This window comes from Emydura macquarii, unplaced genomic scaffold (assembly GCF_026122565.2).
Source record: "Emydura macquarii macquarii isolate MOO-44397 ecotype Brisbane River unplaced genomic scaffold, CSIRO-AGI_Emac_v2 contig_2246, whole genome shotgun sequence".
NCBI lineage: Eukaryota > Metazoa > Chordata > Testudines > Chelidae > Emydura > Emydura macquarii.
The window spans coordinates 2,732,473-2,754,205 of record NW_027132383.1 but is presented as its reverse complement, the minus strand read 5'-3'; the positions used below and the strand labels follow the sequence as shown (position 1 = coordinate 2,754,205).

Below are 21,733 nucleotides of genomic sequence, written 5' to 3'. Positions count from 1 at the left end.
CCCTTTTTTTAAATTAAAGAGAACAGATGGAAAAGTTGCAGAAAGATACAAAAATGCCAAAGACGTACATTGCAGTGGTGGGGAACACTGGAGCAGGGAAAAGCAGCTTGTTAAATGCCTTGCTGGATGAGGAAGCCGTGCTGCCTACATCGGCCATGAGAGCCTGCACTGCTGTGGTGGTGGAGATCTCCAAGACGTCTGGGAAGAGTTTATATGAAGCAGATGTGGAGTTTCTTTCTAAAGAAGTAGGTAGCAAAGATAAATCTAAGTATCCCTAAAATGGCTAAATTTTGCCAATAGAATGATTGTATGATGACAATGACAGTCTATTGTGTTAAGGTAAACAGGGTTAAAGAAGAGTAATTTTGTTCTTGTGCAGTGCAGATGCATTTTGTCTTCATGGGCAAAATGTGAAATCTACGACATTGTCTGTCTCCCTCCCTCCCCATGGACCTGTCCTCTAATTCTGGCTTCCTGAAACCCATTAACCTAATTTGGATTGTCTTGCTCTCAGTCTCCGTTCTTTACGGGTTGCGCTATACTCCTGAGTGAATGTTCCAGTTAGCACAGTTCTTTTAAAGCCAATCCGCAAAACTAATGGGCATGTTTTTCATTGTACCTGAGTTGGCAACTTGAAACACAGTCTTCTCAATGCCTTTTGAACAGTTTTACTATCATGTGAATGCCATTCATCTGAAAATTTTGGGTGCCCCGCTAGATCTTTGGGATTGTGTTCTAGTTTGTAAGGGTTTCATAGATTCCAAGGCCAGAAGAGACCACTGTTGTCATCTAGTCCAGTGGTCTCCAAACTGGGTGGGAATGTTCGAGGGGGTATGGGCATGGTGGGGCCCAGACAGCCCCCAGATGGGGCAGAAAGGGAGCATCACCAAGTCCTGTTCTGCCCACAGCTCTGTTCTGGCTCCTGGCCCCAAACACAGCTCCACTGTCGGCCCCAGCCGCAGCTCCGGCCCTGCCTGTGGCCTCCGTTTCTGACCCTGGCCCCTGACCACGGTTCCTTGGGGACCATGGACAGATTCCATTATGGGTACAGGGGGGAGAGGTCCGTGACAGAAAAAGTTTGGGAACCTCTGATCTAGTCTGACCACCTGTACAACACAGGCTATAGAACGTCCACAAAAATTCCTAGAGCATATCTTTTAGAAAAACATCCAGTCTTGATTTAAAAATTGTTAATGATGGAAAATTCATCATGACCTTGTTAAATTTGTTCTGTTGGTTACTCTCATCATCATAAACGTGTGCCTTATTTTCAGTTGGAATGTAATAGATTTCTAAACCCAGAGAGAAGTAAAACAACTAAATATAATGAGATTAAAATCTCTCTGACCTTGTTTCAAAGAGATGTGAAACTGACATGTGGGTTTGTTTGTGGTGTCTGTGATGATGGTAATTTGACCTTTTAGCTGAGTGTTACTTTTAAGACTTCCTGTGCCAGGGTTTGAAAAAACCACTTCTCCTTGGTGAGCAGGAGCTTTCTCCTAGGCCAGTGCCATCAGTGACTTGCATTTAATTTAATTTAAAACTTGAATTTTCAGAAATGGTTTTGGGTGCCTGAATTGTTGGGTGCCCAGTTGAAAGAACCTGATCTTCAGAAATTGCTCCCCTGTGGAAATCAGGCCCCTTGAAAAATGTCTCAAGTTGTGCGCACACAATCATGGCCTACATTTTTTCTTTAAGTGACCTCAGCCTTAGAATGTTTGAGTGGTGAGGGGAGAGGGTAGTGGGAGCTTGTGAGCACTCCAGCGGGCACAGCTAGTAAAAGTTCCACGTCTGAGCATGCCCAGTAGGCACATGCCATGAGTGTGAATATGCAGAGCCCATCTTGAAGAGCGTAGTTTACAGGTAAGTAAACTTCATTTCTTGTTGGAGTCGAGGTCCCTGTGTGTATTCCACCTTGGGTACACATGTGCTCCATGTGCCGGAGACTGGAAAATTCTTGCAAGTAGTGTCTGTTGGTCTGCAGCTGCGCTCCTGCTCTCCTCGTGATTCGCACCAGCTGCCTCTCCAGTTCCTTCTACCTGAGGAATGGCCTGAATTGGAAACTCCACTGTCTGGCATGTCTCCTTTTCTTTAGCCTTAGCCTTGTCTTCAGACCTGTAAATACTTCAAAGTTCATCAGTTTGCTCTTTAGTGTAGTTATACTAATAGAACTATTAATACTAGCTAGTGGTTAGGTAGTTTCCCCACCATGGAGAACCTTCCCAGCTTCCTCGTGTGGGAATTAGATTATGCCCAGAATGCTGGGCTTTAAAAGCTGCGTTTCCTGTCCCTGCTCTTTTCTGGTCAGTGATGACCATCAGCATTGCCTGTACTGCCTCAGGGAAGCTCATATCTTCTCCAAATGCAGTATCTGTTGCCTTACCCAGCCAGACCTGTCACGTGTGAGAATTTTGACTTAAAAAGCACTTCATAGAGAAGGCTCTAAGGCTCCTGTCAGACCCAGGCCTGGGGAACCTCCCTGTACATCAACCAGAGTTCTCAAGGAGCATGTCTCCTAGCATGAGGCCTGATGCAAGAGTGAAGAAGATCACACCTATGGACCCTCCATCAGGGTTTGCTCAGGAGAGCAGGGGACACTCTCATGAGCACAAAAGCAGAGTCTCCTCTAAGTCTACTCTGAAGAGGATGATCCCTCCCCAACTCCATCCAAGTCAGGCAAATCTTCGCTCCCAGGGCCCAAGTCCCAAGGCCACAATATAAAGATGGATAAGAACAAGGTTCCACCAATACTAGACTCTGCACTGGCAACACTGCCATTGACAGGTACCATCTGTAGGCCTTGCTGGGTTCTGAGGCGCTCATAGCAGTATGACCCAAAGGTAGTGAATCAAAGTAGATCTTGTCAGAATAGTAACATCTGGATATTCGCTAACTAGGTAAACAAGTTCCTGACTGTAGAGGATGATGCAGGAACCCACTGACTTCTTAAGTAATTACCTAAACACATTATTAAGATGGTGGGGTCTGTGTGTTCCTGTACCTTGTAAAGGTAAGAATGGGATGACAGAATAATGGATGAGGATGTTTTGTTCGAACTAGGAGGTACAAAGGTGGTAATGTTCGTAATGTAAGATGTAACTTGTTTGTATCAACATATAAATGGAGAATGGAAGGAAGCCTAGGGCATGACCTAATGTGGTGTGAGCTAATACCTTATCTTGGGCATGTTAGTGTACCTTTAACTGTTGAGCCAGGGCATTAGAACTGTGCCTTGTCAATAATAAACCCTGGCTGAGCCTGTGCCACTGTGGTCTGTCTTTATGGTGAACATTGAGGTCTGCTGAATCAACAAGCTGCAGTTATGCTAGTGCAGCTAACAGCAGAGCTCCACGAACAGCATAGGAGTATCACAGTCACACAGCTGCATTAACACCACCATTGAGGTCAAAAAGCAGAGAACCAGTACTGACAAAAAGCACACATTGGGAACCTCAGTCATCGGCAGTAATGCCCCAACCCCATATGGATCCACCAACTAAGACCCTTCCTGCTTTGGCTCTGTTGGTATGGACAGACAGAACTGCACACAACCCATACACACAACACCCAAGATCTGTGTGATCTAATAAGGAGTCATATCACCCCTCCCTTCCAAGAGAACAATCAGAACATCCTTCTGAGCCTATAGAAAAGGGAGAGTATGAGTTGGTTCCACTGGTACTGACGGGGGGTACCTTTCTCATTTCTGAATGAGGCAGTTGCTCTAGCTTCACCATCCTCTCTGGATGACCACAAGCAATTCCAGGAACTGCAACAGAGTTTAGCTGAAGTGCTCCACATCTCATAAGGAAATACAGGACACCCAGCATAAGTTTCTGGACATTCTGAAACCCATGAAACCCACACTGGATCCCTCCTAGTGAACACAGCCATATTGGAATTGGCAAGAACAATTTGGCATATACCAGCAGCATGTGCCCCACCCCCAAGAGGGCTGAGAAGCATTCCTTTGTGCTGGCCATGGGAGTAGAGTTTTTATTTACCCATCCCACACAAAACTCTGGTTGTTCAGGCTGTCCCTGAAAGATCTAGGCAGCACCACCCAAGGACCACCCCCACTGGTAGAGGCTAAACGTCTGGACCTGCTGGAGAGGAAGGTGTTTTTACGTCTACTAACCTCCAGTTCAGAATATTGACCTATCAGGCACTGTTGGCTAAGTATGATTTTCTAAAGAATGCAGAGTTCCTAGATTTTAAGGACAAACTACCCTAGCAGGACAGGGTTCAATTTCTGGCCCTTAGTGGTGAAGGCACACTGGTTGCCAGAACTTTATTACAATCTATGGTTGAGGAGGCTGATGCTGCATCCAGTTCAATGGCAGCTGTCATTGACATGCACAGAAAATCATGGCTGCACTCTTTGGGGACTTTCCTAGGGAGGTCCAGAACAAGATAGAGGACTTGCCCTTCGAACCCAATCTTTTCAACGAAAGGAGAGATGAGTCTTCGCACTCGCTAAAGGACTGCAAGATAACTCTTCACTCCCTGGGTGTATGTATATACCAGCCCCGAAGAGGAAATACCATAAATAACCATACAAACTAATGCCTATGCCTCAACCTTTGAAAGCTTGTGGCAACAGGGGGAGGTCCCTGAGGACTGGAAAAAAGCAAATATAGTGCCCATCTTCAAAAAAGGGAGGAAAGAGGATCCAGGGAACTACAGACCGGTCAGCCTCACTTCAATCCCTGGAAAAATCATGGAGCAGGTCCTTAAGGAATCCATTTTAAGGCACTTGGAAGAGAGGAAGGGGATCAGGAACAGTCAACGCGGATTCACCAAGGGAAAGTCATGCCTGACCAACCTGATTGCTTTCTATGATGAGGTGACTGGCTCTGTTGATGTAGGGAAGGTGGTGGATGTGATATACCTTGACTTTAGCAAAGCTTTTGATACTCTCTCTCACAGTATTCTTATCAGCAAGTTAAAGAAGTATGGGTTGGATGAATGGACTATAAAATGGATAGAGAACTGGCTAGAGCATAGTGCTCAATGAGTAGTGATCAATGGCTCCATGTCTAGCTGGCAACCGGTCACAAGCGGAGTTCCCCAGGGGTCGGTCCTGGGGCCAGTTTTGTTCAACATCTTCATTAATGATCTGGAAGATGGGATAGATTGCACTCTCAGCAAGTTTGCGGATGACACTAAGCTGGGGGGAGTGGTAGATACCTTGGAAGGTACGGATAGGATACAGAGTGACCTAAATAAACTGGAGGATTGGACCAAAAGAAATCTAATGAGGTTCAACAAAGAGAAGTGCAGAGTCCTCCACTTAGGAAGGAAGAATCCCATGCACAGCTATAGACTGGGAACCGACAAGCTAGGCAGCAGTTCTGCAGAAAAGGACCTGGGGGTAACAGTGGATAAAAAGCAGTCAGCTTTCCATTTCAGCTATACCATCAAGCTGCTCTCTCTCTCTGTCTCCCCCCTTCAAAACCTCCCCTTTTCAGGGACCACTCTTATGAGTAGATACCTGCTATATTGATTCCTGATGGAGGAGAGAGTATCTCTTCAGCATCTGGGAAGCGGTTTCTGTGAAATATTTCCTCGTTCCCAAAAAGAGTGGTGGCGACCCAGTTTCAACCTGCAATGACTAAACATTTTTTATTCACAAACTAAAATTACACATGGTTATATTGGTATTGATAATACTAACCCTGGAAAAGGACACATTGTTCATAGCTCTTGATAAAATGTAAAATAATCACTGATAAAGTTTGCAGATGACACACACATTGGTGGAGTGGTCAATAATAATATGGACAGGTCACAGGTGCAGTGTGATGTGGATTGCTTGGTAAACTGGGAGCAAGCAAACTGTTTTTAATATGATTAAATGTAAATGGATAAATCTAGGAACAAAGAATGTAGGCCATGCTTATAGGTATGAGGGACTTTATTCTGGGGAAAAGGGACTGAAAAAGATTTGGGGGTTATGGTGGATAATCAGTTGTACATAAATTCCCAGTGTGATGCTGTGGCCAAAAAAGCGTGTGTGATCCTTGGATGTATAAACAGGGGAATCTCAAGTAGTAGTAGAGAGGTTACATTTATCTCTGTATTGGTCACTTCTGTGACCACTGATGGAATCCTGTGTCCACTTCTGGTGCCCACAAAAGAAGATTGTTGAAAAATTGGAGAGGGTTTAGAGAAGAGCCATGAGAATAATTAAAGGAAGTTTAATTAAAGGAAAATCTGCCTTAGAGTGATTGAGCTCCTGGAATCTATCTATTTACTTAAAAAAGGGACGATTAAGTGATGACATGATTACAATGTACAAGTACCTACACGGGAACAAATATTTAATAATAGGCTCTTTGATCTGGCAGAGAAAAGATTAACATGATCCAATGGCTGGAAGTTGAGGCTAGATAAATTTACATTGGAAATAAAGTATATGTTTTTAAGAGTAATTAGTCATTAAAACAGTTTAGCAAGGGTCATGGTGGATTCTCCATCATTAACCATTTTAAAATCAAGAACATAATTTTTTAGAAAAATTGGTTCTAGGAATTATTTTGCAAGGTATTTCTACCTGTCAGGCAATCTTGTCATAGTCTCATAATTTTGGGCAATATAACAACTGTATTCTACATAAATAATCAGGGAGTAGCAAGATCAGTCCTGCGTGTACAGAAATGATTACCTTATGGAGCTGGTGGGTCAAGAACTATATCACCCTATCAGTAGTATACCTGCCAGGAGCCCAAAATTCATTGGTGGACAGCCTCAGTAGGCATTTTGTTGTCTTTCACAAGTCTTAGCATTGCTATTCATATTGTATCTTTAATTTTAGTGCTTGTATGTTTGTTTAATTTTAGTGCTTAGGTACTATGGTAAAAGGGAGCTCTATAAATATCTTAGGGAGAGAATCAGAGCTGAGTGGAAAACTTTCATCAATCTTCAAGGGGAAAAAACAAGTTTTAAAAAATGTTTGAAAATTATTTCCTATTTTGCTGACTAGCTCGTGTAATCAGTTAAAAAGTTTCTTGGTCTCAGCAAAGCAACTGTAATGAAACTCATTCCTCTGTATACAGTAAAAATATCTTGAGGCAAACAGAGTATCTAGTCTTGATTCATTTTAACTTTAATAATTATTCTACTTATAAGAATTTACTAACTTAATCTTTTGGAATATTGTCTCAACTACTTCTATATTTCCCACTTCAGGAGTGGGATAATGAGCTAAAAGCTCTGCTAGAAGATATGAAAGACAAATCTGGTAACTTAAAGAAACGATGCCCAGATCGCAAGACTGAAGCTGGTGCTGCCTATAGTCGTGTGAAGGCTGTATATGGGATGATAGCAGAACTTTCAAAGCTGAAGCAGATGGAGGAAGTGACTCAGCATCTTGGAACAGTAAAACACATCTCTGCAGAGAAGGTAAACACAGCACGATTTAAGGTGTGACCTTCCTGCATCTTCATCTGTTCAGGCTATTGCAGACTGATATAGATGATAAGTGGAGTAGCGCAGCCTATTTCCTTAGTTAACCTTACTCTTGTTTTCTCTCCCTTAGGCAGCAGATTTTCGCACAAAAATAGAGAAATTCATTGATTCTCGAACTGATAACTTGCGTGACATGAAAGGTGGAGAATTTTGGCCCATTGTTAAATGTGTCAAGATCCGTGTTCCCGGTTCTGATGTCTTGAAGACTGGGGCAGTTCTGGTGGATTTGCCTGGAGTACGAGATTCCAATGCTGCCAGGGATAGTGCTGCCAAAGAGGTACAATGGAATCTCTGAAATGGAATCAACAGATCAATTCTCCTATAGCAATATAATGGCAGAGTTCTTTTTTGAAATTACTGTTTTACTGTTGTTACTCTCCACAGTACAACCGTGATTTTTGTAAGCAGCTAGAAGAATTGTTAACCAGACAGAAGTAACACAGCTGTGTTTGTGTCTAAACAGACCTTTTCTGCCATTGCAATCATTTTTGTACCTCCCCATCAGCATCACTGCTAAATTGTGTTTGTATTAGTGCATTCTGGGCAACCGACTATGGTCCTTCGGTAGATAACCATTTTTTTGCATTCTGTTAACATTAAATTTGGAAAATGACTCACCACTTTTAGACACATATAACTGTTATATAGCAGCTCTGAAAGCCTCTGCATGTAAATGGGTTTGGAATTCTTTCCTCTTGCATTATCCAGCTGGAGTTTCCACTTAATATTTCTAAGTGTCACTCTCCCACTCAGACACCCATGCAGTTTTGGAGATTCTGAAACGATGAACAGTGTTTCTTTAAAAAAGAAAACCAACAACTTTTTGACAGCTCTTCTAAATGTATTATTTAGTAAGAATTGGTTGAAACTCTCAAGTTTTAGAACTAATCACTACAGTTTCCCTGTAAACTGACTTTTCTTTCCATCCTTTAGTATTTAAAGAATTGCAACGCAGTATGGGTAGTAGCCAGCATCACCAGAGCAGTGGATGACAAGACTGCCAAAGAGATTCTGAGCGCAAACCTGCGGAGGCAGCTACTCATGGATGGCCAATATGGGAGTTTAGCTTTTGTTTGTACTAAGACTGACAGCTTTAACATTACAGAAATAATCAGGTAACTTCACCTCTTACGAGTCTGCTGCAGTAGCATGTCTTGCATGAGGTAGTGCTTGCTCACTCAAGCTCTGTTAATCTGAGAACCACTTCAGCACCTTGCCAGGGGCACAAGAGATGCTCTTAACTTCCATAAAACGGGAGATTACAAGTAGAGGTAGAATGTAGAGGTGATCCCACTGAGACTAAGAGCTTGCAAGTTACTGTGCAGCAAACAAGGGTCTGACTCTGCAGTGCACCAGCTTGCCATGCACTAACATCCTGTGGTGGACACTGTTACAGGACAGTGAAAGTCAGAGTGTAACTGCTCATACTACTACTTGTAGGGCTTGCCATGTAAGCGAGCCCTAAAGTGTACAAAATCAGGAAATGATCAGCTAAGTGTTCTGGTTTGGCCGGGGCTAGGCAGATGATTGACTGTATGGATTACTGTATGGATTACTGGCCATACTGTACTGTATGGATTACTGGCCACAGCAGTGAACTATGTTCCTATTGGGAAAAGTTGATGCGTCTCTAGGCTTTCACTCATTGAATTACAATGGACTGTACCTTCTTTAACTCATGCTAGTACAGTGCTCTGAAGATATAAATTGCTAAAAAAGTGCTAAGTATTTATCTGTCATCAGAGTGTCTGTGTGCTGGGCTTTCTAGTGTCTTGACTTGTGCTTTCTGCTGAGCATTTTACAGGCCCATAACAGACAGGTTCTCAGTCTCTTGTCTTAAAATTCAAACGCTTAGTTCTGTGAGGTGTTAGCATTCTCAGCTTCCTCTGACTTCAGGGCGAGTCACGGATCTGGATTGTAATCTGCTCCCCAAGATGCAGTGTTCTTGTCTTAGCTTCAGGAAAAACCATTGTTGTCCTACTGTTCACACTCTAACCCTTAAAAGGTAGAGTGTATTCAGGGAACATTCACTTGGGTACTGTCTGAGAAGCAGAATTGATATGTGTGGATGGAGTCCTTTTGCCTTGCTATTAACCTTCCTATCTGTGTGACTGTCTCATTTTTGTATGCTCCATGGTAATCTTGGAAAATATTTGCCTGGATTGTTTATTTCCGACAAGGAAATGTAAGTTTTTACATGTAATATCCCAGCTTTGCTAACTGTGAACCTGATCCAAAAGCTATTGAAGTTAATAGGAATCTTCCCCATGACTGCACTGGGCTCTGATCAGGCCCTATAGCATGAGGGCCCTAGATTATAGTGTGCTGTGCCAACCAGTGAGCCATGGAACTCATCCGTCTGGAAAAGCTTTGCAAACAAAACAAGTGGCACAGGATTGTCAGATTGGTTCACAGTGAGTTGCTGTTAGTAATTGAGCAATTAAAGCAGAATATCTGTGTAATTATTTTACAGCAAAAATATCTACTTCATTAAAGTAGAATATCGGTGTATGCAATGTCCTTTTGTAGTGGCTCACTTTGTTTATAGCCTAACTTTTAAGTGACCTGGATCTTGCAGTGACCTGGATTTAAGAGATGAAATCCAGCCCTTGGAAAAGTCACTGGAAGAGCTGGAAAACCAGCGGGTGCAAATGGAAATGGAGAAGGAAACCCTTTATGTTCAACTCCAGCAAGAGGTTGGTAACTTTTTTCCCCCACCTAGCACAAGATGCTGTGTGGCAAATATGTTTGGGTCTGGAAACAGCTTCCAGGCAGTAGAAAATCATGTTTTAGTGGTTATGCACTTTGCTTCCCTGAAAAAGAGCTGTCCTCCTCCAGCTAACTTCATCCTTGCCACTCAGACTCGGATGGGCTGTATTTCAAAGCTGGAGAAAGACTTTTCACAGTTTAGTTGCCCTAGTAGGGCAAGAGGAGGATGGATAATCCAGAGATAGTATATGAAGAAAATTTGACTCACGCCTTGGGAGCAGCTCAATAAGAGGAGATGTAAGGGGATCCTCAGCTCTCAAACTGCCACGTTAGAGAGGAAAATGCTCTTAGTTCTAGTCCATCACCCAGAAGACAGTGCTGAACTGTACCTTGCAGTATGTTCTTACAGACCACACAGGGCAAAACATTGGAACAGCCCAAGCAATAGAGCTTTTCCTTCTCTTGGAAGGCTATTCTATAGTCTAAAGATGAACGGAAGTTAGGCTTTGTACTTCATTTGTTGTAGGTAAGGAAAGTCGTTAATAGCAATTGCAGTGGATGGATGAAAATTCTGCCTCAGATACTAGGGTTCATTATTGCTGATATATATTGTATAATTAAATATTTAAAACCAGCTGACTGTGCAGAAGTCTATATGATGTGACCCTCCCTTCCCCGTTCATTCCTGTTTGGTTGCTCATTTATTGTATCCAGTCTCAATTAATCTTTAAAGTCTCTTCAGATCAGGGGCTGTCTCTTCCTATGCATTTGTACAGCATGCCATATAACAGGACCCCAATCCTGATTGCTACAAAAATAATACTAATAATTATTAACATATATTGATAGATGAATGTAACTATTATTCACTTAATAGTGGCACGGTTGTACAGGGGCCTTTTATAGAGAAAATAAACAAATTATCTACTTCAGGAGCTTGCAGCCAAGCCTATTTGTGTGTCTTGTGTCATGTCCTCAGGTGAGATGGCTAGGGAGGCTTACACAAAACAAAGTTGAAGTTACTTGTCCAGTGGCATACCAACGGGGGGAGGGCCAGCCACCGGCTGCCAGCCTGTGAGAGGGTGCTGGGCCAGCCCTTCAGCAGGTGGGGGGCACAAGAGGCCTTCAGCAGGTGGGGGACCTCAGGAGGTCATCTAGTCCAACCCCCTGCTCAAAGCAGGACTAACCTCAGCTATATCATCCCAACCAGGGCTTTGTCAAGCCTCAGCTTAAAAACCTGTAAGGATGGAGATTCCCTCCGGTAACCCATTCCAATGCTTCACCACCCTCCTGAAAAAACTTTTTCCTAATGTCCAACCTAGACCTCCCGGCAACTTGAGACCGTTGCTCCTTGTTCTGTCATCTGCTACCACCGAGAACAGCCTAGCTCCATCCTCCCTGGAACCCCCTTTCAGGTAGTTAAAAGCCGCGCAGACTAAACCAGCCCTCAGTGGCTCCAGCCCCTAATCATTTTGGTTGCCCTCCGCTGCACTCTCTCCAAATTGTCCACATCTTTTTTGCCCAAAACTGGACACAGTATTCTAAATGCGGCCTCACCAATGCCGAATGGGGAATAATCACTTCCCGTGACCTGCTGGCAATGCCCCTCCTATGCAGCCCAATATTCCATTAGGACAACCAGGGCACACTGGGGGGTCCTTTTCTGCAGCTGCCCAGGCAGGCCCTTCATGGGATTCTTCCTTCCTAAGTGGAGGGCACTTGTCCTTGTTGAACCTCATTAGATTTCTTTTGGCCCAATCCTCCAGTTTGTTTAGGTCACTCTGTATCCTATCCCTACCCTCCAGGGTATCTACCACTCCCCCCAGCTTAGTGTCGTCCGCAAACTTGCTGAGGGTGCAATCTACCCCATCCTCCAGATCATTAATAAAGATGTTGAGGCCCCAGGACAGACCCCTGGGGAACTCCACTCAGCTAGACATGGAGCCATTGATCACCCCCCCTCTACCCTCCACCATTCATCCAGGGCCGGCTCAGATGGCACCCCCCAGCCTGGGGAGCCAGGCAGGCCCTTCATGACGCACAGGGAGGGCACGCAGGAGGGGCAAGGCCCCTCTGTGGGGCTGGAGCAGTGGGGGCTGGAGCGGTGGGGGGGGCGGGGGGGAGCGTCAGGAGCTCTTCACAACGCTGCAGGAGGCTGAGGGGCGGCTGCTCCCACTCCTGCATTCCCCTCCGTCCCCGTGCGCACGTAGTGAATGGCCAGCCTGGCGCACCCTCCCTGCCCCCCGAGGCTGGGGACGGTATGCTGCTGCCATCTGAACCAGGGTGTTCAATTGTCTAGCCAAATGTCTCTAGTTCATAGAATTTTTTTTCTAATTTAAAAACACCCCAAACTCTAGGAAATATCACTTAAAAAAAAAAAAAAAAAAACTCATAAAACCCACTTAAGGCCTAGATCAGTGGTTCTGAACTAGAAATATGCATACCCCTGGGTGTACACAGAGGTCTTTCAGGGGGTACATCAACTCATCTAGATATTTGTCTAGTTTTACAAACGGCTACATAAAAAGCACTAATAAAGATAGTACAAACTAAAATTTCATACAGACAATGACTTGTTTATATTGCTCTATATACTGTACACTGAAATGAAAGTACAGTATTTATATTCCAGTTGATTTATAATGATTTTGTAAAAATGAGAAAGTAAGCAATTTGTCAGTAATTTTAAGTGAGGTGAAACTTGGGGTATGCAACACAAATCATTCCTGATTTGGTACAGGAATTTAGCAAGGTTGAGAGTCATTGGTCTAGATTACCTATGGGCACTGCCTGGTGATTGGGACACTGTGGAGTTTCAATCATCTAGTGTTCTTAATGCTTCCAATGTTCTGTTCTTTTGCAGCAGCAGAGACAAGGAGCTGGTGCAGAAAATCTATCCTCATTCGAGAGAGAAAATGACCTTAGGAAGAAAATCCTAGAGAAGGAATTCAGAGTGAGTGCCCTCAGGACCCATTACCTGATCAACTTTTTGTTCTAACGGGGAAATGTGAATTCTTCTTCAAGTGATGGTCTCTGTTGTATTCCACTGTGGGTTGTACATGCGCACCATCTGCCTGGAGCCAGAGAATTTGAAAGTCATGTTCATTGGTCTGCGCATGTGCCTCTCACTGAGTGGATAATGGGTAGGGCAGATAGACTGCCTATCCAGTTCTTTTTCACCGCCGTATGAACCAGGTTGGAGCCTTTCTGTGTCCATAGCTTTGGCAAAGCTACTGTTTAGCTTTGTAAATAGTTTTTAGCATCTTGTACAGTTAATAATTTTAATGTTTTCATAGTTCATATTGCTAGATTAATCCTTGGGGAAACACTTCCCCTCTCCCCAATATTCCATGTGGATACTGGACTTTGCCCAGGACTTGGGGCTTCAAACTTCGCATTTCCTGGCCACAGCCCTTCTCTGTCAGTGACGACTATCATGCTTGTACTGTTTGGGGAAGCTATCTACCACTCATTCCCCAGCCATGTCCGGGAAGGGTGAGAACTCTGCCTTTGAAAACACCTCATGGAAAAGGTCATGAGTCCTCAATTGAACCCAGGCTGGGGAAACCCCCTGTACATCAGCCTGACTAAGCAAGGCATGAGACTCCTGCCATTAAGTCTGACACTGGTGTGCCAGAGAACCTACCCCCGGCAGGATCTTTTTGGGAACCAAGGAAGCACTCTCCTACATTTCAGACTGTCTTTCTCAAAATCCATTTTGAAGATGTCGAATTTGGCTCTGAGCAAGCCCAGCACTTCGCCTAAGAGGACTTAGTAGATCGTAAATCACAAAGGTTTGACAAGAAAGTCCATAAACATCAAGGTCCATAGGTACCGGAACACGATCAGTCGGTACCGTTGTTCTCGGCTGTCTCCCAGACCTCAGGATCTGTTGGCACTGACAAAGACCATTCACCTCCTACCTGCGGCACCGTCTTCGATTAGCATCCTTTCCAGCTCCGATGGTCCAGACAAAGACAATCTCTCTCTCACTGGGAGAACTGGGTCCCATGCTGATCCACAGGCTATCTTCGCACTCCCGGATCCAAAATCACTCCAGTGGGTCCATTCCTTTCAAGAGATATTATAACACCACCTGATAAGTCAATAGCTTGGAGAATGTTATTGCCTGTTCCTACCTTGAGAGACAACTTCCCTCCAGCAGCACCGCCTCTGGAACATTATCAGCTTTCTCCTCATTGGGGAAACTCCAAACCATCCGAGGAGCCTTGGTTTCTTTACTCTACATATCCTCCACAGCCCAAAAGACTTACAGCAGCTCGGGACCAACCTCCGTATTTAACTTGGAGCCACTGGCACTCCATGCCATGGGGACTTCCACATCCCCCTGTGTTGATTCCTACTGCCCATATTGGGGTGCCATGAGACCAGTACTGCCGTGCAGAGTCAGTCAGGTCTGCGAAGGAGTCACTTCTTGCCTCCTCTCAATGGAGGTACTATGATTCTCAGCCCCTTCCTTCCCCGCTGTATCCTTCAGAGGAGCAAGAGCAGTATGCACTGGATCTGGATGAAGCAGTAACCCCTATGTCTCCTTCCCACCCCCTCCCCAATGAATTCAGGCAGTTCCAGGATCTTCATGGTAGGGTTGCTGGAGAACTACAGATTCCTCTTGATGAGTTTTAGGAATCTCAGCACAAACTCCTTGACAACTTCCACCCATCTGTATCTAACAAAATAGCACTCCTTGTAAAAGAAGCTATAATGGAGCCAGCTAAAGTTATTGGCACCTGCCTGCCACCTGCACTTCCATCCCCCAAGAAGATGGAAAAATGTTATGTGCCAGCCAAAGGGATTGAATTTTTTTCTCCTCCTCCTCCCAACTCTTTAGGCCAGGCAGCTTCTGAAAGGGCTAGACAGCAGTACCCATGGTGTACTTCTGCAGACAGAGAGCATAAGTGCCTAGACCTTTTGCGGAGAAAGGTCATCTTGTTATCTAACGTCCAGTTCAGGATAGGCAACTACCAGACATGAATGGCCAAGTGAGACTTCCTGAACTACTCCAAGTTTGCAGAGTTCACTGACAGTCTTCCACAACAGGGCAGTTTGTTTCCAAACATTGATAGACAAAGGCAAACTAATAGCAAAGACTGCCCTCCAATACACAGTTGATGCTGCTGACACATCCTCTAGAGCCATGGCTGACATTGTTATGCACAGAATCATGGCTTCATGTGTCAAGGTTCCCTCGAAGTCCAGAATACTGTGGAGGACCTCCCGTTTGATGAATCACAATTATTTAATCAGAAAACTGACAAGTTCCTCCATACTTTGAAGGACTCTAGGGCTACCCTCCACTCTCTGGGGACATATACACCTGCTCCCAAGAGAAAGTTCCATCAACAATCATTTAGACCTAGACCTGTGGGTCAACGGCTTTTTCATCAGGTGCCCTGTGAACTACCATGCAAAAGGCAGAGTGTTCAAAAGATCTGCTTTCCTGCACCTACTGCAACAGGCTCAGCATCCCAATCTCAACCCCCCAGTGAGATACAATTTTTGACGGGATCATAAGAGCTGTGAACCACTAGGCCCAACTTTGCCTGACCTTAACATGCCTTTTGTAGGTTGTCTGGCACTCTTTCTCAACCCCTGGAGTGCAATAACAGATCAGTGGGTGCTGAACATCATCCACGCTGGCTGTATGATTGAATTTGCATCCCTACCTCTTCCACAACCCTATTTTCCCCCCTCCTTCAGGGACTGCTCTCACAAGACTACTCTCAAGCAAGAGGTGGACTGCGTATTAGAGAGAAGAGTGATAAAACATGTTCCTCCTCGATACCAAGGAGGCTTTTAATTGACTCTTTTTTTTTTTTTATACCCCAAAAGAAGGGCACATGGAGACCAATTCTCAACTTCTTCCTCCTCAGCCACTTTATTTGTAAACTTTAGTTTTGTATGGTCACACTGGCCTTTGTAATACCATCCCAGAAAAGGACATGTGGTTTACAGCTCTTGATATGAAGGACACCTACTTTCATGTAGATATTCATCTCATTCACAGATGCTTCCTCAGATTCATGATGGGCCCTAACCATTTTCATTACAGAGTGCTCCCTTTTGGCTTAGTGACTACCCCTAGAGTCTTCAATCCAAGTATACACGGTAATGGCAGCTCACGCCAGACTCCTTGGTCTCATTGTCTTTCCCTACCTCGATGACTGGCTCCTTGTTGGTAAGTCATGCCAGAAGGCCCATGCATCAACTCTAATGATGCTATACCCCTCTCTTCCATGGGGATCAGTATAAATGCCGAAAAACCTGTTCTCACCCCCAAAAATCTGGCAGGACAGCACACAGGTTATGCTGACTGCCTCCTACTGGCCCAGACAGTTTTGGTTCCCGAATCTTCTGTGCATGTCATTCTGAATACTGATCATCCTCCTAACATTCTCCAAGCTCCTGACCCAGCAGAATGGCAAGATCAAACACCCCAATCTGCATTTGCTTCACCTCAGGACTTGGTTTTTGGCTGAACGTCAGCCTTAGAACATGCATCTTCTGCAGCCATACAAGACATAGTTTCTAATGGTAGGAAGGATTCCACTAGATGATACCTGTTGGCTAAGTGAAGATATTTTTCTTCTTGTCCACACCGAAGGAACATTCTTCCAGAAGATGCAGATATCTCTGTCATTTTAGACTGTACCCTTTCTCTAAAGACATCAGGCCTATACATCCGCTTCTTATGAGTCCAACTAGAATTGATTAGGGCATACCATCCACCTTCTTAGGGTTACTTGGTCTCTGCTCACCACTGACCACCAGATTTTGGAAAGGCCTAATTGGAACCTTACCGACTACACACAAGCCTACCCCCTCAGTGGGACTTGAACCTTGTTATCTCAGCACTCACAAGGTCACCCTTTGAACTCCTAGCTTCCTACTCTCTCTTTTCTCCATGAAAGTTGCATTCCTTGTAGCTATCACCTCAACCAGAAGGGTTGATGAGTTGGAATGATGATGGCAGATCTGCCTTACGCTGTATTCCATAAAGATTTTGTTATGTTTACACCCCAAATTCACTCCCAAGGTTGTCTCTGAATTTCACTTGAATCAATCAGTTCTCTTACCTGATTGGTACACATCCTCAGAGGAACAAAGACTCCACGCCTTCGATATCTGGTGGGTCTTAGTCTTTTGCCTACACAGAACAAGACCGATCAGGAAATCCCCAGGACTATTTGTTGCTATAACCGATAGATTCAGGGGACAATAAATCCCAACCCAGAGGATCTCCAAATGGATCTCTGACTGCATTCTACTCTGTTACCAACTAGCAAGTCTCCCTCCCACATGAGGTAAGAGCTCATTCCATGAGAACACAAATTGCGATTATGGCATCTCTTCAGGAAGTACCTCAGGAAGTGATACCTGTAAACCAGCCTCGTGGGGCTCTGTTCACACCTTTGAGACACTATGCCCTAGTCCAGGACTCCTTTGCTGATCCTTCCTTTGGAACAGCAGTACTTTGCTCAGCCCCTACCATCTATATCCTCGCATCCTCCTCCTGCTTAAGTACTGCTTGTTAATCACCCAGAGTGGAATACAGTCGGGACCATCGCCCGAAGAAGAAAAGGAGGTTACTTACCTGTAATTGGAGGTTCTTTGAGATGTGTTGTCCCTATCTGTGTTCTTCTACCTGCTCTCCTTCCCCTCTGCTTCGGATCTCCTCTGATTCATGGTGGAGAAGGAACTGGAGAGATGGTCGGTCCACTGTGTCCTTTATCCCCTTGGTTGGAGGCAGGAGGGTGATCCAGGGCACATGTGTGGACCAGAGGATGCTGCTTTCAAATTCTTTGGCTCCAAATTCTATGGTGCACGTACATACCCCACAGTAGAATACAGATAGGGACCATGTATCTCGAAGAACCTCCAATTACCAATGAGTAACCTCTTCTTCCTTTTAAGTTATTTCCTTTGGCAACCTTGTCATTCCTGTCTTTGAATAGCAATGACATTCCAATAAGACAGCAGTCTCTCTCTGCAGCTCACATGCAGCATCAGCTTTTGGTTCCAGTTGGAGTTGTCAGTTGTGTAGTACTTGTTAGTTGTTGGCTGTGTGCGTGTCCCTTTGTGTATGTGCTGTCCCAGCTCTGCAGGTAACCAAGATGGCATTCACGATTGAATGAATCAGTGCAACCATGGATCCGCTGAGCAACGAAGGCACCCGGCCAGATTTATTGCAGCGAAGTACAATGAGAATTGACCTATAGCTTACAAGTACACTTAACATACAAGTGCTCCTTTACAATGGAACGGCTCAGTTAACACTGGGACTCTGTTATCCCCTCAGCCAGACAAAGTCATTCCCTCTGACACCCTCTTTTATACACTGTTACGGACAAGTTTCGTTCTGCCCTTTTGACGCAGGTAGTTGCCACCTCTTGACATAGCCTTATACCACCCATTGCCTTGCACTGGATGGTTTAGGAAAAACATCTGTGTCATATTAAAAAGACATTTCTATGCATTAAAATGCCATTTGAGGGGGTCAGGTGGCCCTTGTTATTTCTTTGGTGTTAGGATGTCCTGGTACCTTCTGTCTCTGATATGTATTTTTAGACTCTTATACTTAGTGATGTTTTGGAATTATGTGTGTTTGCAGTATCAACTTTCTTCTTGCCAGTTTTTGTGAGATCATAAGTTCACAGCCTGACTCCTGCTAACTTGGCTTTATAACAGACTTGACCATTGTTTTAGCTTAGGCCTTATGCCCTGGCCTGTTATGCTAGGCTTCAGGCCTCATGCTCTCACTTTCTACTGTCGTTGGAACTTTGGGTTTTTTTAAATATCTTCTGTTCTGTGTATAATCTCATTTCTCTCCTTTCCCCTTTACTTAGATCAATAATTTGCAGAGAGAGAAAGATAAGAAGATTCGTGCTATTAGTCTGGTCTGTGTTCAGTCCCGAAATAGGTTTTCCAAACAGCGGATTTGGGTGGATTTCAACAATGGCCTTCAGGTAGGAATTGATGGGTACACCACCTCCATCTCTGTAGAAGGGGAGGTGGCTCTTTCAGGCCACCAGCTGGATTTCTCTGCTCTTATGTAATCAGTGGATGCAGTGAACCATAACTGAAATATGAAAGGTCAGCATTCGCAGAAAAGTTGAAGGGAATCCATATGTTCTTGGTGCTACCAACTCCTTTAATCTGAATTGCTAATGTTTCTATATGTACTACTAATGAATGGTTAGGGTACCTTATTAATGAGAAGCACATCATCTAATAGAGGGCCCCTCTATGTTCTTGTTTGGCTAATTTCAGGAGAAGAGTTGTACATTCAATCATAGATTTTTTAAGGCAACGAAGGGCCATTTATGACTTTCTGAATAACATAGGCCAGAGAACTTCAGCAAATGCAGCCTGTGGTTGAGCTAGAGCATATCTCTTAGAAAGACAAGAAGTGCTTGTTCTAGTGACTCAACTAGATTTTAGCCACAGCCTCTACAGCTGATCCACCAGTCTACTTTGAATGGAGGTGAAATGGAGGCTATTCTTTGTTGCAGGAAATGAAAAGGAAAGCTGCATTTGCTGAATGTGGTGAAGATATGGAAGAGGAGGAGACTGAAGATGAAGAGTTAACTACTTCAGACACAAGTGACCCTGGTGAAGTTGAATCCCAGCATGGGAAACTGCAGGTTTTCACAGTCAGTTCTACAGAATATCTAAAATTGCATGGAAAACTACTCCGAGATGGACAGCCACAAGTCTTCCACAGTGATGAGGATACAGGTACTAACACCTGCTAACCTGAACTCAACTGTCATGCTGCTGAGCTAGTGGTCTGTTCTCTTGACTGCTCACTAGTACAGTGATCCACCCCCTGTAACTTTGAGGCCAGTTTCAGTGTATTCTCCCAGGTACACGGCCAGTAGGTATTACAGATATCACTTTTGTTTTATATCTTACTATTTAAAAATATCACTACATTTAGTTCTGCTAATTTTTCCCACCACTTTCTTTCTTAGTCTTCTTCCCCAAGTCTTCCTTTTCTTTTTTATCTTAAATAAGACTCCAAGCTGTTTACTAGATGTTTGTACAGACTCTAGCACAGTGGGGTCCTGATTACGCTTGAGCACTCTGAATGCTAATGTAATTTAAATAATTTCTAGGGCTCTCAATCGCAGTTAACTCAAGCAATTAACACAAAACAAATTAACTAGATTAAAAAAAAAGTCGCTATGAATCATAGTTTTAATCACACTGTTCAACAATAATAGAATACTGTGACAAAGCTTTTCCTCTACCTCGGTGGGTCCAGCGCTTCTTTTTAGTGGTAAGTCAGGGAACTGCTTCATCCCTTTTGTGTTCTTCCACCCTCTAATTGTGGAGGAGGGTAATACAGCCTCTCTAAGATGGCCGCGCCCTGCTGGATCCCAGTCCTGTCTGGTTCTCAGAGGCCCTTGCCTTTTTGCTGGGGCTCTTGCCCCTCCAGAGAATGGCTGGTGGGGGGGTGTACACTTTGTATTCTGTGTTGTAATTGAGATCAATATATTTGAAAATGTAGAAAAACATCCAAAGATATCTATAATAAATTTAAATTGGTATTCTATTATTGCTTAACAGTGCAATAAATTGACTCTTTTTTTCATCTCATGATTAATTGTGATGAGTTTTATTTAATCCTTTGACAGCCCTAATAATTTCTGAGGAAGAGGGTCCGTGCAGGGGAATGGTAATGTTCTCTTGTCTGTCTTTGTTCAGAAATACCGGCCCTGAAGAAGTTTGCCATTCACACAGCCTTGCAGCATAGCATGGTGGCAACAGAGAAAGTGATCAGAAATGTGGCTCGTGTCATAAGTCAAGTGGTCAATTATCTAACTAACCAGAGAGCAGAAGTAAGCATGCACTAACATTTTTAACTTACTTTTATTCTGGTTGGGCAGTTATTAAAAGTTCCCTCAAAACTGATAGATATTTGCACATGCATAGGATGGAATGGACATATTGCAGTGACTTGTAGGGACTCTAGGCTTATGGATACAAGCTGCTGGCTGTTAGAGCTGTTGTCCTGGGTCCCGCTCTAGATGGAGAAGTGCTGAAATGGCAACGAGCAAAATGAACAGTATGGCCTAGTATGGCTTAATATGCATATTTAAGAATCTGAAGAAACTATCTTCTCCTTCTCTCTGTTTGCAAGACAGGCCCTGTGTTTCTCTCCTTGGGGTGTGAGGGTTAATTTTAACTTTTTTAATGCATTTCATGTTGACTGACTTCTAGTACTTACTCCAAATGGAATTCTTCTGTGACAGCAATGATGGCAGACAATGGGCAGTCACTAGTTTGAATCAAAGACAAACTCTCACATGAGAAAAAATTGTAACTATCCTGTTGTTCTCTCTCTAGTGCTGGCCTGTGAGGCATACTTGTTAAGTCCCATATGCTCACTTTGTAGCAGAGTGAGGAAGGAAAAGGTATTTAATCAGGGGATGCTAAAGTGCATCCTCTGAGCCATATCCAGCCCCAGAAATTCTGAAGTGTAGCCTATGGCTACTTTATTGTTCTTAATATGGAGTAATGGCCAGAAGAT

The 21,733-nt window shown here is 44.0% G+C and overlaps 1 protein-coding gene across 1 annotated transcript in view; it reads left to right on the top strand.

The window, feature by feature from the left end:
• Positions 1-21,733, top strand: part of LOC137161083 (uncharacterized) — an 81,827-nt gene that overhangs the window by 36,648 nt on the left and 23,446 nt on the right. Inside the window, exons 8-16 of the mRNA XM_067560119.1 lie at positions 20-245; positions 7,192-7,404; positions 7,541-7,747; positions 8,404-8,585; positions 10,049-10,166; positions 13,043-13,132; positions 19,044-19,163; positions 19,710-19,935; positions 20,908-21,041. Coding sequence (XP_067416220.1) covers positions 20-245; positions 7,192-7,404; positions 7,541-7,747; positions 8,404-8,585; positions 10,049-10,166; positions 13,043-13,132; positions 19,044-19,163; positions 19,710-19,935; positions 20,908-21,041 — 1,516 coding nt within the window. The remainder of the gene's footprint in view (positions 1-19; positions 246-7,191; positions 7,405-7,540; positions 7,748-8,403; positions 8,586-10,048; positions 10,167-13,042; positions 13,133-19,043; positions 19,164-19,709; positions 19,936-20,907; positions 21,042-21,733) is intronic.